Source organism: Pristiophorus japonicus, chromosome 5 (genome assembly GCF_044704955.1).
Source record: "Pristiophorus japonicus isolate sPriJap1 chromosome 5, sPriJap1.hap1, whole genome shotgun sequence".
Classification (NCBI taxonomy): domain Eukaryota; kingdom Metazoa; phylum Chordata; class Chondrichthyes; family Pristiophoridae; genus Pristiophorus; species Pristiophorus japonicus.
The window spans coordinates 28,156,939-28,169,743 of NC_091981.1; the positions used below are offsets into that span (position 1 = coordinate 28,156,939).

A 12,805-nucleotide genomic window follows, 5' to 3' on the forward strand; every position below is an offset into this window, starting at 1 on the left:
ACTGTTCGGGTATACACTGATCAAAATCTATAAAATAAGAGGCGGACATGCATATTAAAACAATCCGATAAAAGTGATGGGAGGAGGGAATATATATATATAAAAAAGCAAACAAACAGTTTTTTTTCTTCTCTGCCCTGTCTCGATTATATTAATATGCCTGCCTGTCATTTTTTCAATTTTGAAAATGAGCATGCACCCAAATCATCAGACTCCTGCGCTGACCGACCTAAGAACATAAGAATTAGGAACAGGAGTAGGCCATCTAGCCCCTCGAGCCTGCTCCACCATTCAATAAGATCATGGCTGATTTGGCCGTGGACTCAGCTCCACTTACCCGCCCTCTCCTCGTAACCCTTAATTCCCTTATTGGTTAAAAATCTATCTATCTTTGACTTGAAAACATTCAATGAGCTAGCCTCAACTGCTTCCTTGGGCAGAGAATTCCACAGATTCACAACCCTCTGGGAGAAGAAATTCTTTCTCAACTCGGTTTTAAATTGGCTCCTCCGTATTTTGAGGCTGTGCCCCCTAGTTCTAGTCTCCCCTACCAATGGAAACAACCTCTCTGCCTCTATCTTGTCTATCCCTTTCATGATTTTAAATGTTTCTATAAGATCACCCCTCATCCTTCTGAACTCCAAGGAGTAAAGACCCAGTCTACTCAATCTATCATCATAAGGTAACCCCCTCATTTCTGGAATCAGCCGAGTAAATCGTCTCTGTACCCCTTCCAAAGCTAGTATATCCTTCCTTAAGTAAGGTGACCAAAACTGCACGCAGTACTCCAGGTGCGGCCTTACCAATACCTTATACAGTTGCAGCAAGACCTCCCTGCTTTTGTACTCCATCCCTCTCGCAATGAAGGCCAACATTCCATTTGCCTTCCTGATTACCTGCTGCACCTGAAAACTAACCTTTTGGGATTCATGCACAAGGACTCCCAGGTCCCTCTGCACCACAGCATGTTGTACTTTCTCCCCATTCAAATAATATTCCCTTTTACTGTTTTTTTTCCCCAAGGTGGATGACCTCACACTTTCCGACATTGTATTCCATCTGCCAAACCTTAGCCCATTCGCTTAACCTATCCAAATCTCCTTGCAGCCTCTCTGAGTCCTCTACACAACCCGCTTTCCCACTAATCTTAGTGTCATCTGCAAATTTTGTTGCACTATGTCCCCTCTTCGAGGTCATCTATGTATATTGTAAACAGTTGTGGTCCCAGCACTGATCCCTGTGACACACCACTAACCACTGATTTCCAACTGGAAAAGGACCCGGTTCTCGACTCTCTGCCTTCTGTTCGCCAGCCAATTCTCTATCCATGCTAATACATGTCCTCTGACTCCGCGTACCTTTATCTTCTGCAGTAACCTTTTGTGTGGCACCTTATCGAATGCCTTTTGGAAATCTAAATACACCACATCCATCGGTACACCTCTATCCACCATGTTCATTATATCCTCAAAGAATTCCAGTAAGTTAGTTAAACATGATTTCCCTTTCATGAATCCATGCTGCGTCTGCTTGATTGCACTATTCCTATCTAGATGTCCCGCTATTTCTTCCTTAATGATAGTTTCAAGCATTTTCCCCACTACAGATGTTAAACTAACCGGCCTATAGTTACCTGCCTTTTGCCTGCCCCCTTTTTTAAACAGAGGCGTTACATTAGCTGTTTTCCAATCTGCTGGTACCTCCCCAGAGTCCAGAGAATTTTGGTAGATTATAACGAATGCATCTGCTATAACTTCCGCCATCTCTTTTAATACCCTGGGATGCATTTCATCAGGACCAGGGGACTTGTCTACCTTCAGTCCCATTAGCCTGTCCAGCACTACCCCCCTAGTGATAGTGATTGTCTGAAGGTCCTCCCTTCCCACATTCCTGTGGCCTGCAAATTTTGGCATGGTTTTTGTGTCTTCCACTGTGAAGACGGAAGCAAAATAATTGTTTAAGGTCTCAGCCATTTCCACATTTCCCATTATTAAATCCTCTAAGGGACCAACATTTACTTTAGTCACTCTTTTCCGTTTTATATATCTGTAAAAGCTTTTACTATCTGTTTTTATGTTTTGCGCAAGTTTACCTTCGTAATCTATCTTCCCTTTATTGCTTTTTTAGTCATTCTTTGCTGTTGCTTAAAATTTTCCCAATCCTCTAGTTTCCCACAAACCTTGGCCACCTTATACGCATTGGTCTTTGATTTGATACTTTCCTTTATTTCCTTGGTTATCCACGGCTGGTTATCCCTTCTCTTGCCGCCCTTCTTTTTCACTGGAATATATTTTTGTTGTGCACTATGAAAGAGCTCCTTAAAAGTCCTCCACTGTTCCTCAATTGTGCCACCGTTTAGTCCTTGTTTCCAGTCTACTTTAGCCAACTCTGCCCTCATCCCACTGTAGTCCCCTTTGTTTAAGCATAGTACGCTCGTTTCTGACACAACTTCCTCATCCTCAATCTGTATTACAAATTCAACCATATTGTGATCACTCATTCCGAGAGGATTTTTACGAGGAGATCGTTTATTTTTCCTGTCTCATTACACAGGACCAGATCTAAGATGGCTTGCTCCCTTGTAGGTTCTGTTACATACTGTTCTAAGAAACACTCCCGTATGCATTCTATGAATTCCTTCTCCAGGCTACTCCGTGCGATTTGATTTGACCAATCGATATGTAGGTTAAAATCCCCCATGACCTGCTGTGTGTTTCCCAGTGCTATGTGTTTCTTTTCAGTTATTTGGCAGAAACCCTCCATTTTTGAATTTGTGTTTAATTTTCCATGTTTTATTATTCTTTGGAATAGCTTCTGAAGTCATGGAATGTCATGTTTGCAGGTTAGCATTGATGCAGTGAAGCACCTGGACCAGACGCTTTTTGAGACGTATATTGAACTAAAAGCGGATCCAATTGTTGGCTCTCTAGAGCCTGGGATTTATGCTGGTTATTTTGACTGGAAAGACTGTCTTCCACCAACAGGTATGTTATATTCTACTCTAATATTGCAGCTGTAAAAACTGATATATTTCAAATCTTAGTATAATACCTACTCAATTAATTTTGCTGCAGTATATTAATATGGTAGTGCAGAAAGAATTGCTGCGTAAGAGATTGTTTAATGAGTTTTTCCACTTTCAATGTAAAGTATCTTTTTGGCTTTGTATATTACTTCTTAAATATAGCCTAGATATTACTGTAGTGCAGACCATATCACCAGACAAATCTTTACAGTTTGTATAGAATATCTCTGTTCATTTACTGCAGTCAATAACCTCATTTAAAAAAAACACCTTTAAAATAGTGGACAGAGAAATGTAAGAATGTGTCAAGCATTCATCCACTAATAACGGCAACAGTCATTTCTGGGCTGTAACCTTTTGCATGCGTCATGATTACTTTTGTGGAATCTAATTTAAAATGTGCCCATGTTTTTGTAAATACGCAGGATTACAGAGGACGGGAATAACCATTTGGCCCATCCAACATGCTTTTCTGGATCAGTGTTTCACCCTGCACTAATATTAAGTGTGTTTCCTTTACACCTCTCCCTTTCTCCTGAATTTAAAATGTATCCATCCCACAGGTGAATTCTGCACTCTTGTTTGGCAGTTTAATCCACAATCTTAAAAATGCTTGGAGAAGTTGAATCTTTTGTATCGTCTAGCTTATGATTTCTGCTTCAGTTTATATTTCCAGTAAATGTTTGGGTGTGATCCTTAAAGAAAGGATTGCATACTCAATTCTCAGCAAAGTACTGATCTGACTTCATAGATTCGCTTGCAGATTTATAAAAATAACAAATGTTACAGGTCAAAGAATTGATGCTGGAATGCCAAGTTATTTTCTGTATTCATGCATAGGATGAAGAGAAGATTCCGAATTCCTAAACTCCTTCAAATGTCTCCAAATGTTTCTCCCAAATTTTGCTGCCAACTGTCATGTGTGTGGTGCCACTCAGTGGCTGAACATAAGCAGCTTCTTTATCAGCAGGCAAACTGTCAGCACTTCTCCAGAAACTGTCAGTGCAGTTTGGTTTATGTCTACCTTGAACTTGCTAAATACCTCGACAGTACAGCAGTTACTGAAATCCTGGTTCCAGTCGTTGTGGAACGTTTCTTAGATGGTTCTCCTTTCCCTCATAGTTGCTCAGATATTAGAGTCCATCAATTTCTAATTTCAGTGAGTTAAAAAGGGATCTGGCACAGGTGGAATGGAATCAAAAAAAGATAGGCAAAACAGTAAATGAACAATGAGGAGGCTTTCAAAGAGGAGCTGGTTTGGGTTCAGAGTATATACATTCCCTCGAGTGGGGGGGAATGGAGGGACATCTCCAGCTAGTGCTCCCTGGATGACTAAAGATATATGGGGTAGAGTTTCTGCTTTGGGTGCAGTCAGCGATCCAGGCACAAATTGTGCCGATTTTGAGAAGTGTTATTTTTCTCAGGTTTCCGCTGAAACTCTTTTGCATATCGCTGGACACAACATCTGCCATGAACCAGCACAATCGGGCAGCATTTTAAAACATAACGTTAAAAAAAAATTGCTTTAACAATATTCCTTGCTATATTTGAGTGTTAACAGTTTGATTAATACAGCTGAAAATGGCTTTATCGCAAAATACTTCTGTAAATGGCTATATATAAAAAAGAAAATAAGCATTTTAATCAAAGTATCAATGCACCATCTATGAGTAACTTGAGTCAACTGAAAATAACATTTTTTAAATATACCGAACCATTTACTAGTTATATCGGGGTACAGTAGTCAGTTTTTTAGTAAATTTTAAAACATGCCTTATTAGTGTCCTTGCACCCAAAAGATCCAGCTTAATCTTTGGAACCGCCTCGAACGCCTGCAAGTGAGCACCATTAGCGGAAACTTCCATTGGTGGTTAAATTCATCCTGGGGGCATAGCCATTTTGGGGGGCAGGGCCGGCTTCTAGCATTAAATTTTTTAAACTAGCGCAAAACATTGTAGAAACTCAATTTGCGTTGAATGTAATTTGCACTTCAAATTCCACTATCTTTTGTGCAGGGTACACTGATTTAGGCAAATTGCGCCGAAAAAACCAGCGCAACCAAGCAGAAACTACCGCATAGAGCTTAAAATGAAATAGGAAAAGGAGGCTCATTACAAATAATACAGTACAGTTCATAATACAGTACAGAACCAAGCTGAATACAGAAAGTACACGAGATCTAAAATAGAGAATAAAAGGGGCAAAGCGAAAGTATGAGACTAGATTAGTGGTTAATATAAAAGGGAACCCAAAGGTTTTCAATAAACTTATAAATAGAGTAAAAGGTGAGTAAAAGGAAGGGTGGGGTTGATTCGTGACTAAAAAGAAAATGTTCTTGTGGAGGCAGAGGGCATGGCTGAGATACTAAATGAGTATTTTGTATCTATCTTCACTAGAGAAGAGACTGCTGCCAATGTCGCAGTAAAGGAGACAGTAATAGCGATATTGAATAGGATAAAAATAGATAAAGGGAAGGTACTTAAAAGGTTGACGGTACTCAAAGTAGAAAAGTCATCAGTTCGGATGGAATCCATCCTAGGTTACTGAGGGAAATAAGGGTGCAAATTGCGGAGGCTATGTCCACAATCTTCTAATCCTCCTTAGTTATGGGGAGGTGAACTGCAGGATTGCAAATGTTACACCACTGTTCAAAAAACGGGGGGAAGGATAAACCCAGCAATTACAGGCCAGTCATCCTAACGTGGGGAAATTTTAGAGACAAAAATTTGGGACAAAATTAATTGTCAGTTGGAAAAGTATAGGTCAATAAATTGAAGTCAGCACAGATTTGTTAAAGGCAAATCGTGCCTGACAAACTTGATCGAGTTCTTTGATGAAGTAACGGAGAGGGTTGATGAGGCTATTGTAGTTGATGTTGTGTACATGGACTTTCAAAGGGCGTTTAATAAAGTACCACATAATAGACTTGTTAGCAAAATTAAAGGGATTAATAGATTAATGGGACAGTGACAATGTGGATACGAAATTGACTAAGGATCAAGGCTACGGACCAAGAGCTGGAAAGTGGGATTAGGCTGGATAGCTCTTTTTCGGCCGGCACGATAAATCGAATGGCCTCCTTCTGTGCAGTAAATTTCTATGATTCTATATGGGGATAATGCGAGAAGATGGAGTAGAGGTAGATGACCAGCCATGATCTTAATGAATGGCGGAGCAGGCTCGAAGAGCTGAATGGCCGACTTCTGCTCCTATTTATTATGCTCTTCTTCTGATTAATGTGGGCGGTAAAAAGCTGAATTTTCACCAAATCTTCATTCAGATAGCCTGACTCTTGAAAAATGTAATACTGCAAGGGTAGCAGCATTTTGCTAGAGGGTTTTGTTTGGTCTATTTTATGCTTCTGTGACATTAGGCTCAATTTTCCCCAAAGCTATTTTTTGGCGTACTTGAAGAGTTGCGTCAATTTTTTGGGGGCCCAAGTACGGCAAAAAAAATCATCCAAGTTTCCCCGTTTGAATTATTCTTTTTGCCGCCGCCAAGCCTGTCGTTTAGTTTTGGGGATGGAGCCCAAGATCTGCGCCAAAAAGATCGGGTTGCCACGGTAACCAGGGACACAATGCGGGCTGAGACTGGAAATGGCTGAAACATACAGCCAGCTCACAGCAACCTGCACAAGCTCATTAAACGTTGCAGCAACTTACCTCCATTAGATTATTAAAGTGTAATGATAAAAGTCTATCTCGATACTCCCCCACCACCCCCCATGCTGGTGCCGGTCCCCGCACCTATTCCAGGCCGAATGGCCTCCTCCCTCCTGGTCCACACTCCTATCCCTGGCCAAATGGCCTCCTCCCTCCCAGTCTCCGCACCTATCCCTGGCCGAATGACCTCCTGGTGCCGGTCCCCACTCCTATCCCAGGCCGAATAGCCTCTTGGTCTCTGCACCTATCCCTGGCCAAATGGCGTCTCGGTCCCCGCACCTATCCCTGGCCGAACGGCCTCCTCCCTCCCGGTCCCCGCTCCTAACTATGCCCGAAAGGCTTCCCCCTGCCCCCCCCCCCCCTGCCCCGCCTCCCATTCTCTCTCCCTCTCTGCTGCTGCTGTCTGGTCCCTGGAACTGCATCTGCTGTGCTGATTTACTTACCTGCGCTGATTTTTTTAAAAACTCGCCAGAAGGTTTTTCCACAGAGGCCACATACGCCGTCCTCAGAAGAATTAGAGTAAATCGGAGCAGGCCAAACTTGCTTAAATGGCTAGAATTGATGCAGGTGGCAGGTTACGCCCCCATGACACAAAAAAAAGTAACCTAAAAAAAATCATAACTAACTGAATTACGCTGGCGCACATTGATTGGGGAAATATGTATTATTTTTTTAACTTAGACTAAAAAAAGTGGCGCAAATCACTGGGGAAAATTGAGCCCATTGTTTATTTCATACAATGAAATACATTTTGTGAAGTAGAATATTGTGTGTCTGATAACCATTTTCCTGGTACGTTAAATGATCTAATGAAGTAATTTTATGAAGCTGCCCCCACCCCCCCCCCCCCGGCATGGAGCTTTGCACACCAAAAGCATAGAAAATTCAATAAAGGCTTATTGAGCACATGCGCCATAATTTTGCAGCTATTAATTTCAACGGACAGAAAGCTGTGGGTTAGGGTGCCCCACATTCCTGATGTGCATTCCTGGCAGGCGAAGTTCCATGCGCAGATTGTGAATTTGTAAAGTTGCATTTTATGTTACCAATGCGTCTGATCCCCAGGCAAATCAAAAGGGAATTCAGTCAGATTTGTGCAATTACTAATGTAGTCGACTGGTTATGGATTCTGAGGCATGTCTTGCTGCAGTTTAGAAAGCCCTCTATCCAACTTTCTTGTATATAATTTTTTTTTAACTTTAAAATAAAATGCTGTCACATTTGGGTATGGATGGAACCAATCAAAATTGTGTAGGAGGATAAGCAAAAGCATAAAATTTGTTTTTTTTCCATAAATAAACTGAATATTCATCACTTCTGAGCAGTTGAGAAGAGAGGATATTTATGCATAAGATATCTACAGTACAGCGTATGCTAAATAATATCTATCAAATTAAATTTTTTGCTGGCAAATAACATGAATGCCACTACTGCTTTTTTTGCTTCCTAGAACTTGTGCATTTCATCTCCGTACGATAGCTGTGATGTTTTTTTTTAAGCTGCTATCTCTGTTTGAAATGTGACTGTGAATAGGATTCCGCATTCTGAAAGAGGAAATTACTGGAAACGTGAACCAATTAGCAATGTGTGGGAGTCTACAGTAATCTGATGACCATAATCACTTACAAATGGGCACTTCGCACAAATTGTTTTTTTAAGTGTCCTCTAGTGGTAGTAAATGAAAACACATTTTCAGGAAAAAAAAGCTATGCAACAATTCTGATCGTGCAGGACCATGGTGGAATAATGACTTGGAGGAATTTTAAAAGAACTTGTTGCATACATCGATTATCGGTTTATGATTACCGTTATGATTATTTTGCTATCACTTTCACTGTTTCCTACATTTGGTTGTTGAGATGTAAAAAGAAAAAAAATAGCATTTATTTAACCCAGCTTAGCATGTCACTGTCTCAGAATGCTTCACACAATGAATAACTTTGAAGTGGAGTGATTCTTCATATGTAAGCAAACACACTAGCTATCTTACGCACAGCATGAACCGCCAAGTACCAATATGTTGAATGACCAGATTTATTTCTTGTGGCATTAGTTGAGGGAGATATCTTGGTCAGGACACTAGGAGAACGCCCTGTTCTTTTTTCTAAATAGTGCCATAGTGCCTTTAACGTCCCCTTGAGCCACTGCAACAGGACAGACCCTAGTTTAAGGTCTCCAAAAGATGGCACTTCTGACAATGCAGGAGTTTTTCACAACTGGTCTGAAGTAGAGCTATAACCCACAACTTTCTAACTCCAAGGCTATAAAGTGCTACAAACTGAACAAGCTGGCAAAATTCTACACAATTTAATCCTTGTATAAATTTTATAGATCCAGTAATAGCTACTTGAATAACAGAATTAAATATATAATTGTGCAGCTTTCCGGTCTCCTTTTCATTGGCCCTGAATTTGCGGTCGGAGGTGTACCTCCGGAGTACGCCTCTGACCTGCGAAAGAGCTACGAACTTAAACTCCTGGCTCCAAGGCTATGGAGAATTTGAGTCCTGGGCCTGCAGGCGTACACCTGTGTAAAGGCCCATGGAATCCAAGGAAGCAGGAAGTTCGGAAGCGTCCCTGGGATCACATGAACTAGGCCCTCAAATGAGAAAGGAGGATCCCCATTACACCCTAATGGAATCCCAAAATAATTAAACAATTTAGACAACTGCAATATAAATAAATGTTTTTCATTTTCAAATGTAATTAAAAATTCCTTCAATGCAGCAAATACAATAAAAATTAAATTAAAAATAATTTAAAACATTTTAATCTAGGTCAAAATTTGCATAAACTAATTTTAAGTGTGCATAATTTTTTATTTATTTAAATTTTACTTTAAGATTTATAATAACCCTTACACTGGTGAAAGCAGGCCCTGCACCTGCTTTTACCTGGTATGAGAGTTTCAAGCATTTGCTGGGCAGTTGGGCACATAGCCCAACTCTGCAGCAGTGAAAGTGAATTTTTAGTCTGTTCAGTAGATCTGTCAAGGCGCACCATTGTTCAGGATCAGTAATACAATCATTTCTTCTAATAAATGATATCCTTCCCCTGTTTAAAAGCTAAAGACCTGTTAGACCAAATTAATGTTAGAAAACAACAATTACATCAAAAAAACTATTGTATACATTTCAGATCCTAGCCTCTACATTTCTAATTATAAGATTAGATTTCTATATTTACATTTTTAAGAAAAGCATAAAATTTAGGCAAAATTGAGTATTCTCATAGCCAGCATTGAGACTTTTGGGGACGTGCAGGAAGGAAAAGCTCATCCCAACAGCCACTATACTGAAATCAACAATACGATGTCTAAATTGTACAATCTGTAGCATTGGTGCATGTCCCCGCATCAGTGCTGTACTAAGTCAAAGAAGTAGCTTTAGATCTTGTTTGGCTTTTGATTTTTTTTCTTTATGAATCTACTGGTAACAAAATAGAACAAATCATTAAACCCCAAAGACTAGATATTTATTTTATTTTCAATGATCAAAAGGTATAATTGATTCAATATCGATTGTTTATTAATTTGCCATAATAATGTTAAAAAAGCTCTCCAATGCCAGTCGTAATTTAGCTCCAAAATTCCTTATACTGATTCTCCTTAAGGTGGCCAACTGTACTCTCACTTTAAAGTTATTGGGAATGAATGTTACTTCAATTTTAGAGCTGTCTTGTTTTTTTTTGCAGGAGACTAGTTTCTTCATTAAAGTCCGATTTTGCCATATCCAGAAAGGAAAATTACAGTTTGTGTATACATTGTACTTTGTAACTTGTGTTGTACAAGATGCTGAAACTACTCACTCCTCTAATATTTAGGGAGAAAAACATTGCTGGATTTGCTTCTAAAAAGATTTGGAATTTTGATTAATTGAGTGCATAAACACCATTGTTGAATTAATTGAAGAAAAAATACAGTACAGGTAAACAGCCCTGATCGAATCAATTTTAATAAATGGTTATATTTAGTTAAAGGATGAAGCTATGACAAATGTAATAAGTTGGATCCACCTCGAAGATTCGTACCAAATTGATCAGTTTTATTTAGGTAAGTTTTTTCTTCTCTCATCATCATACAAAATCAGCATCAGACTGAAGAAAACAACAGCAAGATTAAATTTCACAAATAGTTTGACAAAAACATTTAAAATTTGAAGATGGATGTAAATTACATAGGAAAATAGGAGCAGTACAGGACCAGAAAAGACTGGGCCAGTCCCCAAAAACCTCTTAATGGCCCGCTCCTTTAAATACTCCACCAATTCTCCTTTAAATATTTCTACTCTATCTGCCCCCTTGGGCAGCCCATTCCACAAAAATAAATCTGTTTTTCTCCTCTTAAATTGGACCCAGTGCCTGATTCTGGGACACTTACTGCTAGGATTTGAAAACAGGACCTCCTGCATACAAGATTAGTGCTCTAGTCTACTCTGGCCCTCACCAAGCCTGTAATATGTACATTTCTGTGTATTTATTTTTAAAAAAATGCAGTGCTTATAAAGAAAGAAACAGACCAATTTTTATTAAGGAACAAACTAGTGAAAGACCACAATAATTTCAAAAGTGATGTGATACATTTCCCGCAATACCTAAACCATCTAAATCTTCTGCAATGGTTCTTAGTAGCTACTGCTCTCACATTGTCTTTGTAGCATCACATGAGGTTTACTGCTCGTGACTTTCTAGTGTCACAATTCTGTGCATAACCTACTGGTTCTCAACAGTGAATGCCCACAATAAAAGTCATTGTTTTTTGTGTAACCTTAGCAGGTTGTTAAAGCACCAAGCTAGGCTGAGTGTATAACAAAAAATGTCAATCTTTGCCACTTTCCTCACATTTTGAACGATGTGATTAATGCACTAATAGGTATGTTTAATGCTTAATAGTAACAATATATAATTGCTACAATTAGCATTTAGTTTTCTCCATACAAGAGACCACCAGTCTAAATACACCAGTCATAAAACAAAAGCCACAAACAGTATTTACTTACCATATTTTTTTTGTATTGATGATTGTTATGGTCAAGCTGCAGATTCTTGCAAATACATCATTATCTCTTCAATTCAAGTTTTCCACAGAAGAATATTTGTCAAAGAGGAAGTGTGTTGATTTCACTAGACCCACATGACCTTTAGCAGATAGTTGCTTTCCACCAAGTACGTGTAAATCTTCATGGACTTTCAAGACTTACTACAGCTATATGGAAAACCCATGAGGAAGTTCATGTATAGTCTGGTTGTGTCTATATGATCTAATAGTAACTCACTCAATAACATTTTACAGAACTACAAGTGGAGAGTGAGCTTAAAAAGCATCATTGTTGTATGAATCTTCCAATTCATGAAATTATCACTTTTACCATCCACTTGCAATCTGACTGCCCTTTTGTGGCTAACAGTATTGATACAACATGATGTGTTGTCCTGAAAAATCCCTTGCTGCTGGGAAAATTTGGTGGTGGCATATTGTCATTTAAAACTTTCTTTAATGGGATGAGTAATTGTTGATCAAATGGAGATTCCCCACCACAGGGTCTCCAATACTAGGAGGTTTAACCTTATTTGTTCAAATATACTGTTCTTAAAAATGGAAATGCAAAACAAAATGCTAAGGGCCCTGAACCAGTACTGTGGAAAACTAACTTGTGAACTCAATGGGGTAGCATTATGCCTGGGCCCATTTTCAGGCCCAGAATCGGTGCTGCTCAAGCAGCAGCCCCCAAACCAGGAGGCATGAGAGCAGCCTAAAAATGGGCCTCGGTCCAAATCTAAATAATGCAGGTGAACTACTGCCCTTTGGCAGCAACTAATTTTAGGCCGCCTGCCTCGCTGGCATCAGGACCCAATCTGCAATTTTAGTTGAAGCTCTGAGCAGGGGAGCACTGATGGCTTCCCCGTCAGGCTAAACTTATCAGGAGAGCGGATCGTGAGCCAGAAGATGCCAAGCAGGGCACATTTGGGAAAGAAAAAATGTTTTCAGGTGGGCGAGGAGAAGTTTGAATTGAAACAGAATGTATTAATTAACATGATAGTTAAGTGATAAAACATTTAAACCTAATTCATTACTTTAGAATTGTTTTTGTAGTTTTTCACTGAGAGGGAAATAATGTTGC

The 12,805-nt window shown here is 39.5% G+C and overlaps 1 protein-coding gene across 7 annotated transcripts in view; it reads left to right on the forward strand.

The window, feature by feature from the left end:
- Positions 1-12,805, forward strand: part of exoc2 (exocyst complex component 2) — a 329,764-nt gene that overhangs the window by 264,853 nt on the left and 52,106 nt on the right. For all 7 annotated transcript variants that reach the window (XM_070880460.1, XM_070880458.1, XM_070880464.1 and 4 more), the window contains one exon: positions 2,843-2,984. In XM_070880460.1, the coding sequence (XP_070736561.1) occupies positions 2,843-2,984 (142 nt within the window). The remainder of the gene's footprint in view (positions 1-2,842; positions 2,985-12,805) is intronic.